Genomic DNA, 24,763 nt, shown 5'->3' with positions numbered 1-24,763 from the left:
GCTCTCCATAGCCCTGCCCCAGCTCCCCATAGCCCTGCCCCAGCTCCCCAGACCCATGGTTCCATCCCACAGGCCTGCTTCAGCCCCCAGCCCTGACTCAGCCTCCTTAGATCTATGGCCCCAGAGCCTTGCCCTGGCTCCCCACACCTATTCTCCACTCCTCCTTGTTCTCAAGCTTCATACACCTTATGTGTAGTTCCCGTGGGTTGAGTCTCCAGCTAACTTCCTGGAAGTCCAGGCCGAAATATGACCTCATGTCCCCTGTTAGTGCCGGCCAGCGGGAGTCCCCTTGATAGAGGCCATCTGTAAAGGGTCATAAAATGAGGCGGTGCCTGGCAGGGGCGAAGGTCGCCAAGGCAGGAATTGTACCAGCCCTGGAACCAAGCAAGCTGGATCCTTCTTCCAGGTGACAGCTGCCGCCATGGGGGCTCCGGCCCTCCTGTGGCCTTCCCTGCTGTTGCCATGGCTCACAGTGCTGTTTGGCCAACCTCCGGGGACCTTGGCCCAGACCCAGGGTATGTGTCGGGCAGGGGCAGGACAGGTGGGTGGCAGAGCTCTGATGAGGAACCAACTTCTTCTTTCCAACTTTCTAGTCTGCTCTGTGAACCAGACCATATTTAGAGTCGAGGAGAACACCACTGTTTCTGAGCCACTGGTGAACATTTTTGTCCCAGACGGCCTGCACGTGACCTTGGGACCCTTGTCCACTCCTTATGCCTTTAGGATCGAAGGAAAAGATCTGTTTCTCAACGTGACTCCAGATTATGAGGTACAGTCTGTAGGCTGGATGGAATGTGCCTTCATGGAGACATACATGGGCGGGCCTCCTAACCTGGGGAAGATTCAGGGAAGGAGGGGCTGAGGGTTCTCTATCCCCCTGAGTGAGGAACCCTTCAGGCCCTGTGGTCGGTTGGTTGGTACTGAGGGGGAGGGCCGTAGGGGACAAAGCTGCCAAATGCCCCCCCCCACACACCCAGGATTTCCCACAGATGACTGGGGCGCTGGAGCGGTACCTGCTCTCCTAGCCGTACTCTCCCGTTCTAGAGCAGCATAGCTCCTTATGTGGCAAGTGACTCATAGGGCCCCTGGCTTCATCCTTAGGAAAACTCATTGCTCCAGGCAGATGTGGAGTGTAAGAGAGGAGATGCGGTGGTAAGTTAACCCCAGTACCTGATCACCTCTGCCTTCTGTCAGAGTACCCCAAGGCCATTCCCCCATGACCTCAGCTCTCTCCTGGCCACTCCCACGCTTGCTTCTTTCAGCCTAGACTTCCCTGAGCTCCAGACTCAAAGTCAGCTAACTTAGAGCTGTGGATTAAGTCAATACCCTGAGGCCCTAAGTCTGCCTCTCATCCCTCACCTGCCAGCCACTTAGGCCCCTTTTGAGGTCACCCCACCCCAGGTACATTGTTGGGATTGTCGGTTGTGCCTCAGTTAGAGTCAGCCCTACTCTTCCTACCTCTAGTCCCACGGGGCCTTGGGCAGCAGGTCTCCTTTCTGACCCTGCCGCAGATCCATTTGCTCTCCGTGCCCTTGGTCCTTCTCTATTCCTTCCCCCACATAGTGAATCCCTAGAGAGTCATAACCACAACCCCAGACAGCCTCACACAGAAACTTCTACGTTTCTTACCGGACTCCAAAGCTAAATGCACAGGTGGGTGGGTGAGGCAGGCTAGGGCATGCAGACACTGATCTGGTATGCAAATTCATTTTGATGCTTAACCCTCCTACGTTATGCTGCCCCGCTACCCTATCCCATACATCGTATCCCTCAGCCTCCACCACAAGCCTTTTACTAAAGGAAGCTCGAAGAAATAACAGGCCCCACATAATTTCTGCTTCACCATGAGCAACTCTCACACCCTGCACTCCTACCTGGCTCCATGACATGTTACCACACACATCTTGGGCCACGTCTCTAATAGGTAGTAATATTAAAAAAACAAAACAAGACAAAACTTATTTTTTTTTTTTGGTATAGTTCAGTGGTAGAGTATCTGCCTAGTATGATTTGAAGCCCTGGGCTCCACCTTCAACACATGAATATAATTCACACACATACACAGACATACAGATACACAGAGAGACAGAGACAGAAACAGGAAGACAGAGAGAGGCATGGACTTGGTATCTGTCACACCTGAGAAGAACAGCTTTCTCTCTGTCCTCCAGCACCTGGCTGTGTTCGTTTCTCCCTGGGTCTCAGGAAGGGTTCTCTCATGGAATAAAGCTGTTTGGTTTTAACCTAAAGGCCCCTTTCTCTGATCTTCTCTTGGAGACCTGTTTCTGAAGCCGCGAGAGGCTGTTTTTCTCCCTTCGATGCGTTGCTGGTTGTGGCCCTGGGATTGTCATCATTTCTCTTCAGCCCACCCACCACACACATGTGGCCACACTCTAAAACTTGTTTTTACAGTCTACGTTCCTCCTAGAACAGTAGCTCACAGGCCACCACATTATTGCTGCCATCAGAGCTGTGGAATGAAAGGGAAAGAATGACTGACTGACTGAATGAATAAGATAAGAATAATGAAACAGATAAGAAAAGGAATGAATGAATGATGGGTCATCAGAGCATTGCTGACTTTGGTGACTTTGCTGCAGGTGGTACGCCTGGAGGTGTTTGTGGCTGTCCTGGATATCAATGACAATGCGCCAAAATTCTCCTTTGAAATCAAGACATTTAATGTATCGGAGGTGAGCCCAGTCGGAACCAGTGCTGTCTTGAGCATGGAGAGGCAGGGGGACACAGGGTGTCTGCAGGGGGACACAGGGTGTCTGCAGGGGGACACAGGGTGTCTGCGGGACCACATCGGGAAGATCTATATACAGAAACCACAGCATGGCTGGACCAACCTCCTCTTCTCCATTCCCAGGACACCAAAGTGAATACAACCGTCATCCCTGAGACACAGCTGAAGGCTACAGATGCTGACATAAATGACATCCTAGTCTACACTCTGCAGGAAGTGACCCCCGTCAGTGCTTCCCCAGCCCCACTCATTATTGACAACCCTCACTCTTTCTGATGCCTTCAGGCCTCAGTTTCTCCACCTTCCAGAGTCCCACCTCCTTCCCCTCCACAGAATGCCAGCAAGTTCTTCTCCCTGGAGGGCGTAAACTACCCTGCTCTGAAGTTGGACCAGACCCTGGATTACTTCAAGAATCAGAACATGACCTTCATGCTGCTGGCACGGGTAAGTGGATCACATCTTCCTAAGTCCTGGGTGTTCTAGGTCCTGTCCAAGCTGGGCCTGACCTATCAGGGGCTGGCTGTCACTACAGGATACTTGGGAGGAAAATGTAGAGCCCAGCCACACGGCCACTGCCACCCTGGTCTTGAACACGCTGCCAGCTGACCTACGGACCCCCTGGTTCCTGCCATGCTCCTTCACAGATGGCTATGTCTGCATTCATGCCCAATACAGTGCGGTTGTCCCCACGGGACACAAACTGGTAATGGGGAGAAAGGAGGCCCAGGCCCAGGGTCAGACTTGAATCTAGAGCCAAGTCAGAAAACGTTCAGGGAAGGGATCCAGCCATGGCCCTGTGCTTCTGGAGAGGCTGGCAGACAGTTCTGTGATTTAAGAAACAAACATGAACAATCAATCAATCGATCGATCAATTAATCATCAATCAATCATTAACTATCCCTCCTGGGGGTGGGGCAAAAATCAGTGAGGAGTGTGGATCCTGTTATGTAAGCTGGGATGTGAAGACTTCAGGAGCAGGGCTGATGCTAATAAGGGACTGCTAAGTCCTTGTCTAGATGACAGTCTCCTCTGAGGCCAGCAGTGCCACTGGGCAGGGTGGCCCGCCAAGGCCACCACAGCCTCCACTGTGCAGAGGGGCATACACTGAAGCTGCAAGCCTTCCTTCATAAGTTCTTGTTGCCACTGAGTCCTTCTGTGGCCGCAGCTCTGTCCCAAGCAGGCACTGCCCCTCCCTCCAGGCTCCAACTCACGTTTCAGATCTTGAGGGGCAACAAGAGAGTAAGAGCGGGGGCTCTGAAACCTCAAGATGTCCCTATCCCTACAGCCGTCCCCCCTCATCATGAGTCCTGGTCCCATCTATGCTGTGGACGGAGATCAGGCCATTAACCAGTCTATCATCTACAGCATTATAGCGGGTAAGTGAGGGCTTAGCTCCACAGCACCTGGAGCCCACAACAGAGGGACCAGACACCAAACTCCACCCCCAAATTCTTCCAGGAAACACAGATGGCACATTCATCATCAACGCACACGATGGCAACCTCACAATGACCAAAAGTATCCCGAGCCCCATGAAGTTCACCCTTCTGATCAGGGTGGGTACCGGTACTGGATGATGGATGGGTCTCCTGTGTCCCTAGCTGTGTCCCCAGCTGTGTCCCCTGCTGTGTTCCCAGTTGTAGCTCCATTAAATCCTGCTTCCCCTGACTCCTCAGGCTGATCAGGAAGACATGGCTCAATACTCAGTGACCCAGGCCATCGTGGAGGCTCGCAGTGTCACTGGAAACCCACTCCAGTTCTCCCAGAGCCTGTACTATGGCACAGTGGTACTGGGATCTGAGGCTGGCACAGCAGTGAAGGACAAGACCTTCCCTTCGGAGATCCTGAGGATCCAGGCTCAGTACCCAGGCTTCCCGGTATGCAGTCCCCCCCCCCTGTTCACCTAGGAACCCTATAAGTATACCTGGACCCTCTGGCCTCCTCTCTCTGTCCAGGCTGCTTGGGGTGGGCAGTAGGGCACCAGGCCTATGTCTTACTGTAGTGCCTCATCTAGGACCTCAACTCAGCTGTCACATATCGAGTCACCAACTCCTCAGAATTCATGATGAATAAGGATATCATGCTGACTGCTGTGCCTATGGAGGAAGCAAGAACCATCCGTGTAGAGGTGGAGTGGGGATAAGGGGACCAAAGGTGTGGGGGTAAAGAGGGACCCAAGAGGAACAAGCCCCTTTCCTGACCCAGGTAGAAGCTAGCAATACTGTGACTAAGGACACAGCCACCGCTGTTGTTGAGATCCAGGTGTCAGAGCGAGAACTGCCCTCCACAGGTGAGCCCCCAGGGCCTCCCAAGCAGGGTGGCTCCCCCTCTGGGACAGGCATATCTGGGGACAGAGGCAAACCCAAGTTTTGTACATGCCACCACCAGAGTTCCCCACACCCCCAGAAGCTGGAGGAACGACTGGGCCTTCAAGTAACACCACTATGGAAGCCCCCTTGACCTCTGGGACCTCTCAAAGACCTGCCACCACCAGCTCTGGGGGAAGTGTTGGCCCATTCCCACCTGGTGGCACAACTCTAAGACCACCCACCCCTGCCTCATCCATACCTGGGGGGTCCCCTACTCTTGGAACCAGCACCTCTCCCCAGACAACCACTCCTGGTGGGGACTCAGCACAGACCCCCAAACCAGGAACCTCTCATCCAACAGCCCCTACTTCCAGAACAAGTACCTCCCTCATGACAACCTCATCCAGAAGTGACTCAACACAGACCCCCAAGCCAGGAACCTCTCAGCCAATGGTCCCCATTCCAGGGGCCAGCACCTCTTCTCAGCCAGCCACACCTAGTGGCAGCTCACCACAGACCCCCAAGCCAGGAACCTCTCAGTCAACAGCCACTGGGCCCATCTCAGGTAGTCCAACACATTGCCCTGGATTCACTGTCAGTCTTAACTCAGCCAAGGGCTATAGGATGTGCTCTAGAAAAGGGTCCACCCAGGCTAGCCTGGCCTGGCCATAATGACCACCTCCAAGGAGTCTGTGTCTGGCTCTAGACAGATGGCCCCAAGAGGTCAGAATGGGGGTGAACTGAAGAAGGTATAGGGATGCAGAAGCAGATTTTAGAGCCAGTGAGTTCTATAATTCCCAGGACAATCTGTATTTAGGGTCTTAGGTTAAGTAAGAGCACTACTCGAGAAACAAGATAAAAATGACTGTTGTGCTAACAAATCCCTTTAGTCACAACACTAGGGAGATAATGAAAGGCAAATCTCTGTGAGTTCAGCCCAGTCTGGTCCTGGTCCAGCCTGATCTATGTAGGAATTTCAGTCCAGCCACAGCCAGAGAGAGAGAGAGAGAGAGAGAACATGTCTAAAAGCAATCATGGCTGCATATAGTGATACATGCCTGTGATTCTGGAGATACTTAGGTTCTTAGATACTTATGTTGCCTAGGCAACATACTGAGGCAATGCTGCTAAAACAAAACAAAAACAAAAACAAAAACAAAAACTATCCAGGGCTGGGAGATGACAATGACGCTCTTGGTATTTGCCTTCTAGCATGATGACCTGAATTTGGTCATCACCTTACACAGCTGGGTGTGAGGATACGCCCTTACAACTTCAGAGTTGGGGAGTCAGAGACAGGAAACCCCGGGAAGCTCATAACACAGATAGTTTAGCCAGCTACAAGGCCAGCTGTAGGCCAGTGAGAGACCCCAACTTACAAAGTAATGTGGAGACTGGCAAGATGGCTCAGCATCTTGCCTGACAACCTAAGTTAGATCCCTGGTTTCCACACATGCAGAAAACTGACTTCTGCCAAGTTTTCCTCTGAGCACAACATGCACTGTGACATGCAGCACCAACACAAATACATACACTACATAGTAAACTTTACACGCGCACACACGCACACACACACACACACACACACACACACACACACACACGAGGTTCCCCCTGAAAGGTCTTTGTATTGGTCACTAAGCTGTATCCACTAAACCTTTGAGTGAACATGGTCACAAGGGGCCAGGCATGGCTAGCTGTCGCATTGGAACGAGGCAGCCACTTTGGCAAGTGTCATTGAGACCTTAGACTTGCTCTGGTCTAAGTATAATATGTATTCAAAGTTGAACTTGAAGCCACATAAGACAAAGTTCACTACAGCTGCTTACAGTGTGCCCTTGAAGACCACCCCGGTGAATCAGAGGCTAGTAGTCATGTTACAATGGTATCCCCAGGCAGGCTTCCTAGTGGAGTTGGTAGCACCCATTCTCAGAACCGCAACTCCAGATGGTGGGCCAGGAGAGGCCTGCCTTGTTTCTATGGTACCTCGGCCTGGCCCAGGTTGGGAAGGGACGTTTTTGGGAGTGTTCCAACAGTAAGTGGCCATGTTCTCTTGCACACCAGGAGCAGGCGAGCAGGGTGATGGCCAGAGATTTTCCACGGTGGACATGGCAGTGTTGGGCGGGGTGCTAGGTGCACTGCTGTTGCTGGCCCTCATCTGCTTGGTCATCCTCGTCCATAAGCACTACCGACATCGGCTCGCTTGTTGCTCTGGGAAGGCTTCGGTAAGGGGACTAACTCAGGGCTGAGGAGTCACAGAAAAGGGACATGGAGGGATGCATGGGAACGGCTGGGGGAAACAGGGTTTTACTAGGGAAGGAAATGGAGGTAGGCTAGGATGGGTGTTCTGAGACCAAGGGGGATGGGGAAGAGAGTGGGAGCCAAGCGGTGGAAGGAGGGTTCAGAAGGCACTCCACTCGTGGGAGTCATATCATGGCTGCTGATGCCTTTGTCTTTACTCCACCCTTAGGAGCCACAGCCAAGTGGCTATGACAACCTGACCTTCCTCCCAGACCACAAGGCCAAGTGGTCGCCCACCCCCAACCGGAAGCCAGAGCCGAGCCCCAAGCTTGCCCAGCCGCCCCTCCGGCCTCCTAGCCCCATGTCCTCCAGTCCTACGCCCCCCAGCTCCACACCTCCTAGCCCTCAGCCCAAAGCTTCCGGGTCTCCTAAGACAGTCCAGGCTGGGGACAGCCCTTCAGCCGTGAGGTCTATCCTGACTAAGGAGCGGCGGCCGGAGGGGGAGGGCGGCTACAAGGCTGTGTGGTTCGGCAAGGACATCGGGGCAGAGGCTGACGTGGTGGTCCTCAACGAGCCCACCGCCGATGTGGACAGCGCCAGTGCCTCGGGAAGTGAGGGCAGCGATGATGATGACCCTGACCAGAAGAAGACTCTCCGCTTTGGCGTGGATGCTGACAACACTTACATCTAGCTCAGCGCCCGACTCTCTACCCCAAGCCACTTCCCTTTCCTCGTCTAATTAAAGTAGCACTTTCGAATTCCAGAGTCTTAAGGCGGGTGTGTGGGAACGAGTGCCATGGGTGTGAGCGCCCAGCTGCGGGCTTCCGGGTGGCTAACCACAAGCAAGTTCCCACTGTAGCTAAGAGGAAAGCTAGAGAGCTCCAGCTCCTTGCCCAAGATGGACAGCTTCACGTGAGGGAGGGGAAGGAGCCAGAACCGTCCACTCCACACGCACGTTCATTTGGGAGACGTGGTGTTTGGGACCCTCATGAGGGTCACAGCCCATTTCAAAGATCTGGCTGAGAGTGGTAGCTCACATAATCCCTGCATGTGTGAGGCAGAGGCAGGCAGGTCTTTCTGAGTTTGAGGTTAACCTAGTCTCCACAGTGAGTTCCAGGGAAGGCAAACCTAATGTAAAGAGAGCCTTTCTGAGGAAAAAGAAAAAGGAAGGCTGCTTTGGCAATGAACAGGGCACTCTGCCCCACACAGGAAGCTTAGACATGAGAAATAGGAAGCTACAGGTCATGTAAGTGAATGGAGGAAAACCAGGGCTACGGTAGTTACACACAGTGTGCACCCCGCAATCTGGCCTTCTTCCTGAACAGCAGTCATGGCATGCTTTCTAATGAAAAGTGACCCTGAACTCCTTTCCAAAGTATTTGAATGCTTTTATTTTTTTTAAAAAGACTTATTTATTTATCTTATCTATATAAGTACACTATAACTGTCTTCAGCCACACCAGAAGAGGGCATTAGATCCCATTACAGGTGGTTGTGAGCCACCATGTGGTTGCTGGGAATTGAACTCAGGACCTCTGGTGAAGCAGTCAGTGCTCTTGACCACTGAGCCATCTCTCCAGCCCTGAATACTTTTAAATATCCAGTTTTATGCATTTATACATACAATGTATCTTTTGACTTTCATTTCGGCTGGTGATTTCCATGCCCCAGTCTCCCTTGTCATTTTCTTTCCCCCTTGTTGGAAGCCTTCTTAACAAGTCCCCTTCCTCCTTTTCCGTCTTCTCAGTATCCCTCTGAGTTTAACTAGTTTCTATTTAAATGTTTTGTTTGGTTTTGGTGTTTTTAAATTTTTACTTTTATGTGTATCAGTGTATGATCTACATGCATGTCTATGTGACAGTGTCAAATTTTGGAGTTACAGTTGTGAGCTGCCATGTGGGTGCTGGATTTGAACCCCTGTTGTCTAGGAAGAGCAGTTCGTGCCCCTAACCACTAAGCTATTTCTTAGTTCTAGCTTCTTGACCCAGCTGGAACAAGGACAATTTAATCACTGAATAAAGGACACCCCCTTCCCTAAAGGTCTACCCACTGCAATAAGAAGCTTCTTTGGCCAGGTATGGTGGGTGGCGCACGCCTTTAACCCCAGCACTTGGGAGGCAGAGGCACGTGGATTTCTGAGTTTGAGGCCAGCCTGGTCTACAGAGTGAGTTCCAGGACAGCCAGGGCTACACAGAGAAACCCTGTCTCAAAAAACAAAAACAAAACAAAACAAAACAAAAGATTCTCTGAAGAAGGATGGACACAACCCTTGACTGTGGAGATATATTATATATATTTAGTTGTGTGCCAGAAGAGGGCATCAGGTCCCATTAAAAATGGTTGTGAGCCACCGTATGGTTGCTGGGAATTGAACTGAGGACTTCTGGAAGAGCAGCCAGGGCTCTTAACTATTGAGCTGCCTCTTCAGCTTCCAGGGTCTTACTCTATAACACAGGTTGGCCTCAATCCTTCTGCTTCAACCTCTGTCCAGATGGTATATTCTTCCCAGATGGTATACTTTTGTTGTTGTTGTTGTTGTTTTTTGTTTGTTTGTTTTTTGAGACAGGGTTTCTCTGTGTAGCCCTGGCTGTCCTGGAATTCACTTTGTAGACCAGGCTGGCCTCGAACTCAGAAATCTGCCTGCCTCTGCCTCCCAAGTGCTGGGATTAAAGGCGTGCACCACCATGCCCAGTTTACTTTTTTTTTCAGATTTATTTATTTATTATATGTAAGTACACTGTAGCTGTCTTCAGACACACCAGAAGAAGGAGTCAGATCTTGTTACGGATGGTTGTGAGCCACCTTGTGGTTGCTGGGATTTGAACTCAGGACCTTCAGAAGTGCAGTCGTGCTCTGACCTGCTGAGCCATCTCACCAGCCCCCAGATGGTATATTCTTATCTGTACCATTCTCAGTGTTAAGCCAAATTGTACCATAGTCTCTCTTTAGACTCCACTTTCTAAGATTTTTTTCAGCCAGCTAAACAAAACAAATAAACAAACAAAACCTACTGACTGTTGTGGGTATCCCTGCCTTGTCCCAATGTGCTTTCCTGAAGAGGTCCTGGGGAAAGACCTTTCCCACACTTCCACCAGGGGCTGAGCCTGGCAGATAGACCTCCACCTACTTACTATTCTTACTGTCCTCCAAGACATGGCTGTTCTGTCCAAAGCAGGGTCAGCCTCTCTCATTGAATCTACAAAGAGCCTGGAAGACTGAATCTGAGAGAGTGATCAGTGAAGGGCAGTGAAGAGAAGCTGGGGGGTGGGGGGGGAACAGGAGGGAAGGATTTGCAATTGAGTGCTACAAACTAGTGACACCCTAGTGACGTCTGGAGCCCTTAAGCCACACCCTGCCTGGGCTCTGCCCCGCCTCTGCCCGAAGTACTATAAAAGCACTGGCACCCTCCTTTTCACTGAGATAAAACCCGTCCCGGCGGCTCCGGTACCAGGTATGTGGGACTCTTGGGCCACTCGGGGAGGGAGGTGAGCTAGTGCCACAGGGGAAATTCTTGTCCCCTCTACAGAGTAGTGAGTGATCAGTGAAGGGCAGTGAAGAGAAGCTCGGGGGAAACAGGAGGGCAGACGTCCCGGCAGGATTTGCAATTGGGTCTGCAGGGATTGGGATCTGAGTAAGGGTCGGGTGTAGTTTGAGGACTGCACTGGTAGGCATGGAGACAGTGGAGACAGCGGGAAGCCAGCAGCTACCGGGCGCTGTTTAGACTGTTTAGGTTTCATTTTCCTGAGATGCAGTTTCGTTTTACTCGTCTGGGCCCGCCCCTTTTGTGTCTTCGCAGGGTCCAGCCTGTGACAGCCCATCCAGGCTCGGACGCTGGATTAACACCTGTGACATCACGTGTGCGCTCCCGCTACATCTGTAGTCACATCTACAGCCACCTTGGCAGAGGAATCTACACTGAGTTCTGAACCTAGGTGACCACAAGTTCTCAAACCTCATCTGTGACCCTCAACACCCTAATACCTGGGTCACACTTGTGAAACTGAAATTCCTACCTGTTACCAACACTTGTAACGTTTAAAACACATTTGTGAAACTTGGTCACACTATCTGTGGCTACAACCTAAAACCATAGAGGCACCCAAGGGGCCTTATTTGCAATAGCTGACTGCTCCAGTGACTACAAGGCATCACAGAGTAGTAGCATCTACTTTGATTCTCCCAGACTGCCTGTGTAGACGGAGCAATGGCTGAAGTGAGGTGAGAACATGTCTACCCTGGTTGTATTGGGTCCTGTGTCCCTTACATTAGCCCTAACCCCAGCGTGGCTGCTCTGCCTGCAGGGGGGTCCAGCGAGTGCTGTTTGGAGACTGGCTATTGGGGGAGGTCAGCAGCGGCCAGTACGAGGGGCTGCAGTGGCTGAACGAGGCTCGCACAGTCTTCCGCGTACCCTGGAAGCATTTCGGTCGTAGGGATCTGGATGAAGAAGATGCACAGATCTTCAAGGTGGTACCCAGTCCTGCCCTCTTTATAATCTGCCAGAACTCCTGGGGGAATCCAGCCTCAACCCATGCTCTCTCCTCTCCTTCAGGCCTGGGCTGTGGCCCGAGGGAGGTGGCCACCTAGTGGAGTTAACCTGCCACCCCCAGAGGCTGAGGCTGCTGAGCGAAGAGAGCGAAGAGGCTGGAAGACCAACTTCCGCTGTGCACTCCACAGCACAGGGCGTTTTATCTTGCGCCAAGACAATTCAGGGGATCCAGTTGATCCGCATAAGGTGTACGAACTTAGCCGGGAGCTTGGATCTACTGGTGAGCAGTGCCACAAACAGGGATGGGCCAGGGAGGTACATGGCCTCTGTCATTTTGGTGGTTTCAATGGTTTGATTTGTGGTTTTTGAAACTAGTTGTAGATTCAGTTCCTCTCCTTCCAAAGTGTGTGTGTGTCGGGGTGGAGGGGGAGTGCACACTTCCTGCTAAGTCAGAGCCTTGGGCTGAGTGAGGTACCTGGTGGTTTGGGAACAGAGGGTATGAGAAATAGAGAACTTTTGGAACTGCTTGGGCATCGTAACCAAATCTCCCCTCCCCACTCCTCTCCCTCAGTGGGCCCAGCCACGGAAAATAGGGAAGAAGTGAGCCTCAGCAATGCTCTGCCCACACAGGTACATCTGGTCCATCCTTCCTAGGTGTGGGGGATCGGCAGGTGCCTACCACTATGCTGTCTATTACAGGGTGTGTCCCCAGGATCATTTCTGGCAAGAGAAAATGCTGGGCTCCAAACCCCAAGCCCTCTGCTTTCTAGTGATGCCGGGGACCTCTTGCTTCAGGTTCTGCAGTACAGCCACATACTGGAATCCGAGTCTGGGGCAGACCCCGTCCCACCACAGGCTCCTGGTGAGAGGCAGTTACTGTTACAGAGCTGGGGCTAAGCTAGAGAACACCCATCTGCCCAAGGCTGTATGAGAGGGAGGACAACAGAGTCCTTGCTGGGAGGAGGAAAGATAAGGATGTTAAAATGACAGGGGTGGGAAGCTGGGCTAAGATGGACAGGCAGCTCCAATTTGCCCTCAGGCCAGGAGCAAGACCGTGTTTACGAGGAACCCTATGCAGCATGGCAGGTGGAAGCTGTCCCCAGTCCCAGGCCTCAACAGCCAGCTCTCACCGGTGAGGATCTAGAGCGGAGGCGCTAGCACAGCTTTTCCTAGCCTCCCGGGCAGAATTCTGCCCTACTGCTCCTTCACACCTGCATCTCAGTAGGAGGTGAATGGGTCCTTGGCAGGGGGCATGGGACAAAATGCTCCACCCAAACCTACCACTCACAGCATGGTCTATACACAGAGCGCAGCCTTGGGTTCCTGGATGTGACCATCATGTACAAGGGCCGCACAGTGCTACAGGCAGTGGTGGGGCACCCCAGATGCGTGTTCCTGTACAGCCCCATGGCCCCAGCAGTAAGAACTTCAGAGCCCCAGCCGGTGATCTTTCCCAGTCCTGCTGAGCTCCCAGATCAGAAGCAGCTGCACTACACAGAGACGCTTCTCCAGCATGTGTCTCCCGGCCTTCAGCTGGAGCTTCGAGGACCGTCACTGTGGGCCCTGCGTATGGGCAAGTGCAAGGTGTACTGGGAGGTAGGCAGCCCTATGGGCACTACCGGCCCCTCCACCCCACCCCAGCTGCTGGAGCGCAACCGCCACACCCCCATCTTCGACTTCAGCACTTTCTTCCGAGGTCAGTAAGGTGTCTGGCTGGGGTGCTGTCCTCTGGGGCCTGGAGCCTTTCTTAACCTGCTCACCAGAGCTATCTCCTTAACAGAACTGGAGGAGTTTCGGGCTCGGAGGCGGCAAGGGTCACCACACTACACCATCTACCTGGGTTTTGGGCAAGACTTGTCAGCAGGGAGGCCCAAGGAGAAGACCCTGATCCTGGTGAAGGTAGAGCCTGGGTGGGCCAAGGGAAGGTGTGGGCTGCTAGGTAAGAAAGAGTCTTAACACATGTCCTTTCCACAGCTGGAGCCATGGGTATGCAAGGCATACCTGGAGGGCGTGCAGCGTGAGGGTGTGTCCTCCCTGGACAGCAGCAGTCTCGGCTTGTGCTTGTCTAGCACCAACAGTCTCTACGAAGACATCGAACACTTCCTCATGGACCTGGGTCAGTGGCCTTGACTCAGAATCCCAACTCCCAATAAATAGTTCAAAATCAGTGGAGCCCTGGGTCAGGTCTGCTCCTTGCTGTATAGTGTCTCTAGTGGACCTTGTAGAGTCCCTTGAAAGAAGGTGACCCCCAGTCCCTACACACCAGGCCTCCTTTGCAGCACTCACTTTCATAATCAAGAACTGGCTAGGCTAGCACAGCTCTTACTGGACACAAACACTCTAAGACAGGAATCGGGAACACCCCGATGCCAGGTGTACTTGGGAAGGTGGGGCCTGTGTGTGCCTAAACCTCTGAGACCCACAGCACTATGTCCTGTCTCCTGACAGGAGCACAAAGCAGCTAGAGGAAGAGAACTGCTAAGCAGGGACGGTCCTGAGCGACTGCTGACAGCTGGCTTTGTGGCAGATACAGACGCTTCCACTGAGCCGTCAGGCTTTCCGAAACCAAAAACCGCTTCACCTTCTAAGCATCAGTCCATAGAAAAGTTTCTAAACATAAGCCATTTTTGATAAATTAGAACACAATGGAAACAGTGTATCTATAATATACATATAAAAAAGTCCAGTTTTCAATTATAAGCAAGACAGGTGCAGACAGGTACCATGAGACCCTCAGAGGCAGGAGTGCTGGCGGCCCCATTTCTTTCCCGCTGGGGATGCCTCCCCAGAGAGTGGCTAGCCTCAGGTCTCAGCACCCTGAGTGGGTGGCTCCTCTCCACCTTCAGTCTTCTTGTGTCTGCGCATATGCCTGTATTTGTCCACATAGGCCTTCACCAGGTTGGCCACCTTTACAGGGTTGATTTCACCACTCTTGCTGTGGCAGATCTGGAGGAAGAACACATGATTTCTGAGTGCTCTCTCGACTTGTCACAAAGATCAACTCAACCAAGCTTCCTTGTCCTGACCATCTCAAGTAGTGCCCTTGATCTTGTTAAGGGGACTTGTATGCCCACCCTACACACACATCTGTAACCACACTTCACAGAGCTGCTGAGGTTTATCTTCCTGTGTCAGAGGTCAGAAGGAAGCTAAAACTTGTTCCTATAGAAAAATCTGCCCATCTCTCAGAGACTTAGTTCCTCCAAAGATCCAAAGAAATTGGGTGGATTGAGGACATCTGAAATTCCTCATCTATTATTTTAGTTTTAATGAGCATTGCCTGAGTGGCACTTTGTGAGAGCTGGCTGACTCCATACTTACAGACCCAGGAGTCCATGCAAACTAGAAATGGCAGCTGACACATACAGATTTAGCTATTCTGTGTCACAATGTGTCCCTTGCAACCTCAGAGTTCCCAAAAAGGCATGTGTGTGCCTGCCTGCAGCCTACCTTCTGCACGGCTTTGCGCAGTATGTCCTTGTACTCCTCCTTGGTCACTTCTCTCTTCTGGTAGAAGGGTTTAATGGCCAGCTTCACCTCCTCCACAGCCCGTTCTTGCATGTGCAGCTTCTTCATGTACTAGGAGTGAGGAGGACATGTGTGACCCTGTGGCAAGATGGCCAAAACTGACCTGCGGGCCCATTGGCGAGAAGCCAGGAGTTCTGGGATATTATTCATTTGCCAAAGAACACTAAAGGCAATGGGCTGGCTGCTCTCTTACCACCCTGACCAAGCCCACAGGCCTGGATACTCTACCTAAAATCAGGCCCAAATAAGACAGGGGCTGTGGAAGGACAGGCAGCAGCACTCACCTCCTCCTTTTTGGTCTTCTCAGCAGCTGTTTTGGGAGTAGCAGTCCTTTCTTCTGAGTTGTTGGTGGTTGGAACAGCTAGCTCTGAGACTGTAGCTGGCATTGTGGGCACTGGTGCCAGGCTCTGTGCTGTACCGCAGCCTGCTAGGGGAAGGGTCCCCTGCAGGATCAACTGGACTGAGGGCTGGCTGACCAGTGCATAGGGCAGGATGCTTGAGGGCTGAGCCAAGGGTGGTGGCATGTTGGGGCTGTAAACCTGGGCAAGAATACCCCCTGCTGAGTGCAGAGTCCCAGCAGCTGGAAGCCCTTCTGCCCTGGGAGCACCAGGGGGCTGTATAGAAAGGAAGTAGTACCATGAGGTCTAAGCCCTAGGCAGGGCAGCCCAAAAAGCCCAGCACAAGGACCATGTCCCTCTAGCCCAGCACCCACCTGAGAGGGATCTGCATCAGGTAACCCAGACTCCTGGAGCACGTGGATGGGAGGGGGCAGCTCGGAGAATGGTGCCTGCTGAAATCCTATGAGGGCCCTGTCCTCTGCATCCCAGTCTCCTTCCTGGGGCCTCTGGGGCCTCTGAAGTGGTGTCCCTGAGGACCCAACAGACAGGGAGTGTGGATGCCTTGTGGTCAACCCTGGCCAAAACATTTTCAGAGAACCAGCAGTGGGAACCGAGGCCGAGCTGCAGATGTGTCTGTTAGAAGCTGTACTTGGGTAGGGGCCCCAAAATTGTCAGGAGAGGCTCTTAGGGAGGCTGCCCCACTGCCTCATGCCTGCTCTACACCCCTGACCCATAAGGACAACCACCACCAGGGTCCCAGCCGGGGGCAGGACAAACTCACTTGGATCTCTGTCCAGGGCTGCTGGCGTGCTGTGTTCTGCTTCCTGCAGGTTCCAGGTGACTCTTTTCACCAGGGTTCGGGATCGTAGCAGTGGGGCCTGGGCCACAGCATCCCTGGGCCTGACTGCTTCCCATCCTCTTGCACTCAGCACCGGACTGTCCTTTGTCATGGGCACCACAGCTGGGGTGCTGGGAGTTGTAGTGGTGATCTCTACAGTGTCTTGCTTGAGCAGACTCTGGTCTGATGGGGCCAAGGCCTGGGGCACAGGCTTTGAGATATCTTCACTGTGAATGGGTAACACCTCCCTTTGGATGGTAGGTAAAGTACTGTCTTGTGGAAGGCTGGCTGGGGGCAGTATGGGATTTGGTGGGAAGTCTCTCTCAGGGGAGGAGTCTGTACTCTCAGGAGAAGGAGGCGAGCTCATGTCATCGAGCTGGATGAAGATGGCTTCATTTGAAAAATCCTCAAAGACGTGGCCTGCCTCCACAGACTCACCATAGTCCAGGTCCTCAGGCACATGGGCAACTGGCTCTGCCAGGACAGGAGGGACTTCTGGAGGGTTCAGGTCAGCCACAACCACCTCTGGCAGGACACTTACTACCTCAGGCAAGACACTTACTTCTGAAACCGGAGGCTCAGCAGAGTGGTCTCCATCCTGCCTCGACTCCCCCTGTGTAGCAGGGGCTGGGGAAACCTCCCTCACAGGCCCCTTTTTCTCTGGGGAATGGGCACGCTTCTCACGGGAAGGTGGCCTTCGTGGCCTATGCTCCAAGCTAGGCGACCGAGATCGCCACCTCCTCCTCTCCCGGGACCGGGTCACACTCTCCTGCTTGTCCATTCGCTCTCGGCTCCTCTCCCGATGTTTGTGTCTCCGGTCCCTCTCCAGACTGCTGCCCCGAGACCTGGACCCCGAATGTCGCCTCTTCCGTCTCTTACTCTCATGGCGCTCACAGGAAGAACTGCCAGGGCTCCCTGAGCGAGACCTGGACTTCCGCCGGCACCTGCCATGACCCCAGGAACCCCGCCTATGCTCCCTGTCTCTGTCGTCTCTGTCCTTCCTCCTCTTTGCTCTGTCCTGGCTGCTGGCACGGTCACTGGAAGACCTCCGGCTCTTAGTCTTGGCTCTGTGCCTCCTGGTGTGTTCCTCAGCAACTGGAGATACTGAGCGTGAAGTCCTGTCCCTGGAGCCAGAGCGAGTGCTGGAGCGTGTCCTCTGGTGCTCTCTGGCAACCTTTTTCTTCTTCTTCTTCGTTTTCTTCCTGCTTCGGGAGCTGGAGGTGGAGCGGGAACGGGATGAGGCCCTGAACTCCACAATTCTGTGGGTGGTGATCTGTGGAGCATCTGGGCTTGGTAGAACACCTGGCTCCTCAACAGTCACACACGTCACTGTCCGTTCCTCAGAGCCAAAGAAGGGTGTACAGGACACTTCGTCCTCATCATCCCAAGGGTCTGGTGGGGGTGGCCTCTGTGTCCGGGCTGTGGAGCCCCGAATCTCTGTAGGCTCTATTTCCCCTAGTCCCTCTTGCTCCAAATCAGAGGTTCCCTCAGCAGATCCCTTGCTGAGTAACTCCAGCATGCCAGATACAGGCTCACTAGGGGGCTGGGGCTCAGGTTCCATCTCAGTCCCAAAGATGCTTTCTACCCTGTAGGAGGTAACACAGCGCACAGTCTGGAAGGCTGGGGCCTTTGGGCTGTTGATGGAGATAGTTCTTGTGATCTCAGAGGGTAGGAGGCCTGGACCAAGACTCTCTGGGCTGCTGCTAGGAGGGCTAGAGTCCGAGCCAGTGGGGTCAAAGGGGTCATAGATTTCGCTTTTGAGTTGTTTCGGCTTCTTGATGGAGAAGAGGGGGAACGGGGTCTCCTTCCTCTGCACCTTGCTGTCTACCGGCCGGAACGTGTTACAGAATCCAGGGCTGGACAGCTGGCTGCAATGTGCAGTGTTCCCAGGGATGTTGATCCGGAAACTTTCAAAGCTAGACCCAATGCCCTTTCCTCTTGAGGGCCCTAGATGGGCTAAGCTGCCATGGGAGCTGGGCGCAGGAGGTCGAGAACCACTTGTGTGTGAGCCAGTCTCCTGGGGACCCCTGCTGCTTGGCTCACTGTCGACTCGGCCTCGTCCTGGCTGCCCAGGGCCTTCCCTGCCAGTCAGGCGGCTGATGCAAGTGCTAGGGAGCTCGACAATGTGGCCGCTGGCTGGGGCCTGGTCCTGCGTGCTCTTATTGCCATCCCGATGGATCTTTGGTATCCTGGGTAGCTTGGAGAAATCAGGTCTCCTGGGACCTGTTCTCTGAGGAAGCCCAGAAGCTGTATTTTTCGATGGAAAGCTAGAATGAGTCACGATCTTAGTCGAGGCAGAACTAACCCGTACATTGGAGCCATTGAGTTGGGGGCTGCTGCTGTGTGTCCGGCTGGGCCTGTTCTCATCTGAAAGGGTCCTAGACAGACCTGAGCGAGGAGTCAGTGAGGGATCTGACCTCACAGGTGTCTGGGCAATGCGGGCAGGGAGACAGCACAGAGCTGTTCTATTCCCACAGCTCAGCCCTGAGTTTGGTTGTCTGTCTCCCACGAATCCACCAGATGCACTCTCTGAGGGTAGTGCCCCAGGCTGCGGGTTGTCTCTGAGCCTGGACTCTTCTCTGGATTGAGTCACAGAATTTCGCTGAAGAGAAACAGGAGCTAAAAAACAGAAGTCAGATAGCAACCCTTCCCACCTCCTGTAACAAGTTCAATGACATGTGAAATATGATCAGAACAGACACTGAAACTACTCTGTTTCCAGAGTGGACACTAATAGTCCCTGCACAACACAACGGGAATGTTACAGGTCAGCTGTCCTACCTATGGTATCATAAACGCCCCCCCACCCCGACCCCTGACATTTTCTTTCTCTTTTCAGACATGACCATGGTTCAAACGTGTTCCATTCAGTGTGACAGACAAGAAGCTGCAGATAGAGGCACTGTCCACTCTCGACCATGATGATTCATGGGGCACTGTGCACTAAGCATCTGAACTGTCCTAGAAATGGCACACTCACAACTACGCAGGCCTTGGAAGACCCTGACAGAACTCACACTGGTTATGTTCTTAGCAGTGTTGCCCCCAATTCAGGGCAAAGTCTGAGAACCTCTCCAACTCATCCGTTTCTAGGACTGTGATTTTACATTCCCAAGTCAATGAGGAAGGACAGCAACCCCATGGGTGCTCACCTGCCCTCTTGGCGCTGAGAGAGCCATCCCGGTGTATGACAACATCAGCACTGCTCATCATCAGGAGGCTCTGGCCAGACAGGATGCTTCCCAACAGGTCAGGAACGGGGGCCTCCTCCACGCTGGGCTCTGGGGCCACAGCAGGGAGCTGCCTCCTGTAGACAGACCAGAGAGTGGTTCTGCTAGCATGGTCCTCTGTATTCCCAGCCATGAGCCGTTATCTCGGGGATCAAGCTTGTGGGGAGATCACCTATAACATATGTATGCCCCACTCTACCATTAGGCATGAGCTGGCAGTGAAGTTATCTCTACCTGTTGGTCACTGTGGACCAGGACTGCTGCCTCACCCAAGGACCCTTTCCCTTTTAGAGACTAAGGCCAGTATGACTAGCAGATGTGCTACTTGACTACTTGACCCTGAGACAATTAGCTTTGACTTAACGCTCGAGCCAACCTCAACTCAAGCACATCACACCAGGAGTAGCTGCTCAGCCACATCACCAAGGGCCACATGGGAAGGATAAGCGACTTAGCCCAGTGCCCTCACCCATCCCAGATGGCCCTGCTGCCACATACCTAGAGAGCCCCATGGCGACAGGTCTGGCCACAGGCTGGTGAGACTGCAGAGCTGAGCGGGACAGCACTCTCCTCTTGGCACTCAGAGGGGAAGGTGGATCTGCAGACTGTTCTTCATTGCTAGAGGGGACACATGCCAAGGGGACACTGACAGAGCAGCTCTGTGACACCGACACAGTGCCACATGCAGCCTAAGCACATCAGAGGATGAGCTGGGTACTGGGACAGTCAGCACTGAATTACCTGTCAAAAGGATCCAGCTCATAGGGATCTCCAAACAGTGACAGGGAAGCTGCTCCAATGTCTGCCCTCATCAGCCCGAGGGAGGGGTCCACTGGCTTGTACACTGATGGCATGCTGGTGCCACGGACAGGCCTGCGGAGGCCTAGTGTTCGTGCAATTCGAGAACGAGCTGTGACTTCATTCTGAACCAACGTGACAGGAAGAAAATTAAATGAATGCGGGGCACATTGCACTTAAACAGCCACATGAGGAACGGTTGTAGACTTTAACACTCCCACTGCACGGCTGTAATCAGTCTCAGATACTACAATCAAAGGACCACATGCCACTTCCTCTAAATTCTGAGTAAGGATTGAACAGAGTCAACACCCTCAGCTGAGACCTCTCCCCAAGGAGTGTATCTCTCCACACTTCCACCATGGCCCACAGTCCCACACGTTCTACTAGGGGGAAAAAGGAACCACAGTAATTGCAGAGGGAGAAAGTGAGCTCAGATTGGAATCTAGAATGGTCTAGAGCTTTCTGGAAACTAGGAAGGAAGAACTGACAGTCAGGCCCTTAGGCCTCAGGGCACCAAGTGAGTGCTAATGATCACTAAATTCAGAACATTATCATCGATCAAACTTGCTCATAAATTTAATCACTGCCACAAGAATCTGTTCTGACTGCCCAGAACAAATGTTCTAACTACTAAATATTTAAACACATCTTTAAATTACAAACATACACTAAGAAACATATTTATCAAGCCCTTGGTCCTGTGAAGGTTCTAGGCCCCAGTATAGGGGAATGCCAGGACCAGGAATGGGAGTGGGTGGATTGGTGAGCAGGGGGAAGGGGGAGGGGATAGGGGGTTTTCGGAGGGGAAACCAGGAAAGGGGTTAACATTTGAAATGTAAATAAAGAAAATATCTAATTAAAGAAAACCCAAGGGGGGTGGGTATGGGGGACTTTTGGTATAGCATTGGAAATGTAAATGAGCTAAACACCTAATAAAAAATGGAAAAAAAAAAGAAAACCCATATAGGTAACAAGTATATATGCATATAAAATACATGGGCAAGTGTGTGTGTGTGTGTGTGTGTGTGTGTGTATTCTCCCCAGCCCCAGCATCCTAGGTCTATAAGTACCAAATATGCCTTATGGCAGCAGGGCTGAGTGAGAACACAGTACCTGATATGGATACACCGGACACAGCCTTCTCATACACAGGAGGTGACGATCTGCCCTGGGAGCTTTAACTCATCTGCTCCTAGCACAGGACTGACAGCCCTTTGACTTAGCCAGCCCTCTGACGCCTGCTGGCCTTCCCTCTCTGCCTCTACATTTCAGGGCTCATCAGACATAATTCTTTTTTTTTTAAAGATTTATTTATTATTATATCTAAGTACACTGTAGCTGTCTTCAGAAGAGGGCATCAGATCACATTACAGATGGTTGTGAGCCACCATATGGTTGCTGGGATTTGAACTCAGGACCTTTGGAAGAGCAGTCAGTGCTCTTAACCGCTGAGCCATCTCTCCAGCCCCCAGACATAATTCTTAACATACCCTTCTCCAGAGGACCTAGAAGCATACCTACCCACCTCTGAGCTGCAGAAAAACAGGCCCGTGGACACTTCCTGCGGCAGGGCCATACATACAGGGGAGCAAGACTGGCTTATCTGTACACTTGAGCTATGTCCTCACCTTCAGCTTCCTCCCTTTTGTCTTCCTTACACGGTGCTGACGTTTCTTGGCTCTCGTACTCCCACTCTTACTTTTCACAGATGACCTGGACCGAGTTTTCTTTCTTCCCAGCACTTTCTTTCGTCTCCCTAAAAAGACAACATTGAACGTCTGTGGTTCAGAACTGCAGGACCCTTTCTGACTAGGGTGACCAGGTCCTCTGAATTCTGTTGGAGCAGAGCTTAGGAAGCTAGGGAAAGGGTCTGGGTACCTCAGGACTGTGTGCTGGCTTGAATTTTACATACAACACACACACACACACACACACACACACACACAGAGTTTATTTTTATATTTATGTGTGTGTGTGTGTGTGTGTGTGTGTGTGTGTGTGGTGCACGCAGGTGACTTTGGAGGACAGAAGTGGGCATCAGCTGCCCTGGCACTAGAGTTATAGGTAGCTGTGAGCTGTCCAATGTAGGTACTGGGAACTGAACTCAGGTCCTCTTGGAATAGCAGCAAACACTTCACTTCAACCGAGCTATCCCTTCGCAGCTTCGTCTGTGACCTGTGGCAGACGGCTACGGATGACCTTGGCCTCCTGAGCTTTCCACCTCTGCTTCACCAGTGCCTGGCTTGCCTAGTTTTGGCTTTTTTTTTTTCTGTTTTGTTTTGTTTTCTTTGTGCAGCTGTGGCTGTCCTGGAATTCACTCTATAGATCAGGCTGGCCTCAGACTCAGATCCACCTCCTCTGTCTCCCGAATACTAGGATTGCAGGCCTGTGACACCACCACCCAGTGCTGCTTTTTAATTTTATTTATTTTTTTAAATGGACTTCTTGTTTTTTACTTTCTTTCAAGATTTTTATTTTATATGTATTGTTTCATCTACATGTATGTCCATGTGAGGGTGTCAGCCCCTTAGAAATGAAGTTCCAGACAGTTGTGAGCTACCATGTGGATCCTGGAAATTGAACCTGAGTTCTCTGGTAGACCAGTCAGTGATCTTAACCACACAGCCATTTTTCCAACCCCTATTTATTTTTGCATAATTGTCTAGGTCTGTAGCTGGTCTGGAACTCATGGAAATTCTTCTACTTCAGCTTCTCAGGGATTACTAAGGTGGGCACATACCTCACAACTTTTTTTTTTTCACTATTTTCTTTTCTTTTACGTGCATGTACCTACTTTGTCTACATGTGCACACATAGGTGCAATCCCGAGGCATTCAGAAGAGGGGGCTGGAGTAAGAGACAGTCATGAGCAGCCATATGGGTCCAGGGAACCAATCCCAGGTCCTCTGCAAGAGCAACAAGTGCTCGGAACCTTGCTCAGCCTTTCTAGCACTCTCATTTTAATTTTTAAAATTCATTTATTTGTGTGTGTGTGTGCATGTGTTGGAGAAATCAGAGGACAACTTGCAGGAATTGGCTATTTCCTCCCACCATGTGATCCGGAGATTGTAATAGGAGATCAGGCTTGTTAGCAAGAGTCTCTATCTGCTAAGATATCACCCACTGTTTTTTTGAGACACTCTCATTGATATCACCCACTGTTTTTTTGAGACACTCTCATTGTATAGTGGAGAAGATGACCTTGAACCCTAGATCCTCTTACCTTTCCCTGAGATTACAGATGTGTGCCAACTTGTCTTGCAGTCTGGGCTACAAGCACTACCTTAGCTTGGATTTTTTTTTAAAAATTTATTTATTTTATGTATGTGAGTTCAGTCTCTCTCTTCAGACACACCAGAAGAGGGCATCAGATCCCATTACAGATGGTTGTGAGCCACCATGTGGTTGCTGGGAATTGAACTCAGGACCTCAGGAAGAACAGTCAATGCTTTTAACCACTGAGCCATCATCTTTCCAGCCTGGCCTAGATTTTTTTTTCCAGAGAAATAACCCTGTAACATTTTAAAGTAATGTGCTCTTGGAGGGAAGGGGGAGAATCCAAATAGCAGTGAAAAGTTGGGGTTAGATTTTTACAACTGTTATATAAATTACATAAACCCAAAAACAAAACACATGAAAACCAAGAGCTGGGACTGGTGAGATGGCTCAGTGGGTAAGAGCACCCGACTGCTCTTCCGAAGGTCTGGAGTTCAAATCCCAGCAACCACATGGTGGCTCACAACCACCCATAATGAGATCTGATGCCCTCTTCTGGTGTGTCTGAAGACAGCTACAGTGTACTTACATATAATAAATAAATAAATCTTTAAAAAAAAAAAAAATCACAGTTACATTTAAAAAAAAAAAAAAAAAAAAAAAGAAAACCAAGAGCTGAAGACAACAATGGCTATAACATGACCATTCATGGTCAAACAGAGAGCGCCCCTAGAGACTGGAAGACAAACAAGCACTCTGAACCCTTCTGAAGATAAGCACTTTAAAACAGAAATCAATTGCTAAAGGACCCATGTGTGCTTTGGTCTAAGCCACCATGTACTGCCATGACTCTTCATTCTAGGATTCTGAGAAGCTAGGACTAAACTCACCAGGATATGGCGTGGTGTGAAGGGAATACCAGGTAATTAGCAGCTCCGTTATTTTGAGCTCCTGCTGCCCCTGCAAACTACACTGCTACATGTGGGAGCAAAACTAGGGCAGATATCTTCTGCAGAAACCCCAGGAA

The 24,763-nt window shown here is 51.6% G+C and overlaps 3 protein-coding genes across 20 annotated transcripts in view; 2 read left to right on the top strand and 1 right to left on the bottom strand.

Annotated features, from left to right (window-relative positions):
* The first annotated feature begins 344 nt into the window (after positions 1 to 344).
* On the top strand, positions 345 to 8,060 carry Cdhr5 (cadherin-related family member 5). Of its 3 annotated transcripts, none has more exons than XM_006536260.4 (15): positions 345 to 515; positions 594 to 769; positions 1,102 to 1,152; positions 2,601 to 2,693; positions 2,873 to 2,974; positions 3,083 to 3,193; positions 3,282 to 3,452; positions 4,035 to 4,125; positions 4,208 to 4,305; positions 4,426 to 4,626; positions 4,764 to 4,877; positions 4,955 to 5,039; positions 5,420 to 5,623; positions 7,123 to 7,283; positions 7,529 to 8,060. In XM_006536260.4, the coding sequence occupies exons 1-15, from the start codon at positions 422 to 424 to the stop codon at positions 7,988 to 7,990; spliced, it is 2,214 nt and encodes a 737-aa protein (XP_006536323.1). In that variant the 5' UTR covers positions 345 to 421; the 3' UTR covers positions 7,991 to 8,060. The 3 variants fall into 3 exon arrangements, with proteins under 3 accessions (XP_006536323.1, NP_001107794.1, NP_082345.1); NM_001114322.1 differs by having other exon boundaries at positions 354 to 515; positions 5,138 to 5,623; positions 7,529 to 8,055; NM_028069.3 differs by lacking the exon at positions 5,420 to 5,623 and having other exon boundaries at positions 354 to 515; positions 7,529 to 8,055.
* Positions 8,061 to 10,640: 2,580 nt separating this feature from the next.
* Irf7 (interferon regulatory factor 7) lies at positions 10,641 to 13,957 on the top strand. Of its 4 annotated transcripts, none has more exons than NM_001252601.1 (10): positions 10,716 to 10,750; positions 11,096 to 11,517; positions 11,601 to 11,763; positions 11,849 to 12,065; positions 12,357 to 12,415; positions 12,581 to 12,647; positions 12,825 to 12,917; positions 13,092 to 13,481; positions 13,566 to 13,684; positions 13,760 to 13,957. In NM_001252601.1, exons 2-10 carry the CDS (start codon positions 11,504 to 11,506, stop codon positions 13,913 to 13,915), a joined length of 1,278 nt encoding a protein of 425 aa, NP_001239530.1. In that variant the 5' UTR covers positions 10,716 to 10,750; positions 11,096 to 11,503; the 3' UTR covers positions 13,916 to 13,957. The 4 variants fall into 4 exon arrangements, with proteins under 4 accessions (XP_006536277.1, NP_001239530.1, NP_058546.1 ...); NM_016850.3 differs by having other exon boundaries at positions 12,485 to 12,647; XM_006536214.1 differs by lacking the exon at positions 12,825 to 12,917 and having other exon boundaries at positions 10,641 to 10,750.
* Positions 13,958 to 14,388: 431 nt separating this feature from the next.
* Phrf1 (PHD and ring finger domains 1) overlaps positions 14,389 to 24,763 on the bottom strand; it is a 34,275-nt gene continuing 23,900 nt past the window's right edge. For 7 of the 13 annotated variants that reach the window (XM_006536137.4, XM_006536138.4, XM_006536141.4 and 4 more), the window contains exons 10-18: positions 22,149 to 22,276; positions 20,461 to 20,642; positions 20,218 to 20,337; positions 19,642 to 19,796; positions 16,433 to 19,108; positions 16,026 to 16,225; positions 15,598 to 15,927; positions 15,236 to 15,364; positions 14,389 to 14,731 (exon numbers count right to left, since the gene is read on the bottom strand). In XM_006536137.4, coding sequence (XP_006536200.1) covers positions 14,588 to 14,731; positions 15,236 to 15,364; positions 15,598 to 15,927; positions 16,026 to 16,225; positions 16,433 to 19,108; positions 19,642 to 19,796; positions 20,218 to 20,337; positions 20,461 to 20,642; positions 22,149 to 22,276 — 4,064 coding nt within the window. In that variant the 3' untranslated portion in view covers positions 14,389 to 14,587. The remainder of the gene's footprint in view (positions 14,732 to 15,235; positions 15,365 to 15,597; positions 15,928 to 16,025; positions 16,226 to 16,432; positions 19,109 to 19,641; positions 19,797 to 20,217; positions 20,338 to 20,460; positions 20,643 to 22,148; positions 22,277 to 24,763) is intronic. The other 6 variants (XM_006536145.4, XM_006536144.4, XM_006536139.4 and 3 more) reach the window with 4 other exon arrangements.

Source organism: Mus musculus, chromosome 7 (genome assembly GCF_000001635.26).
Source record: "Mus musculus strain C57BL/6J chromosome 7, GRCm38.p6 C57BL/6J".
In the NCBI taxonomy this organism is placed as follows: Eukaryota; Metazoa; Chordata; class Mammalia; order Rodentia; family Muridae; genus Mus; species Mus musculus.
The sequence above is the reverse complement of the archived record's forward strand: the minus strand, read 5'-3'. Positions and strand labels throughout refer to the sequence as shown.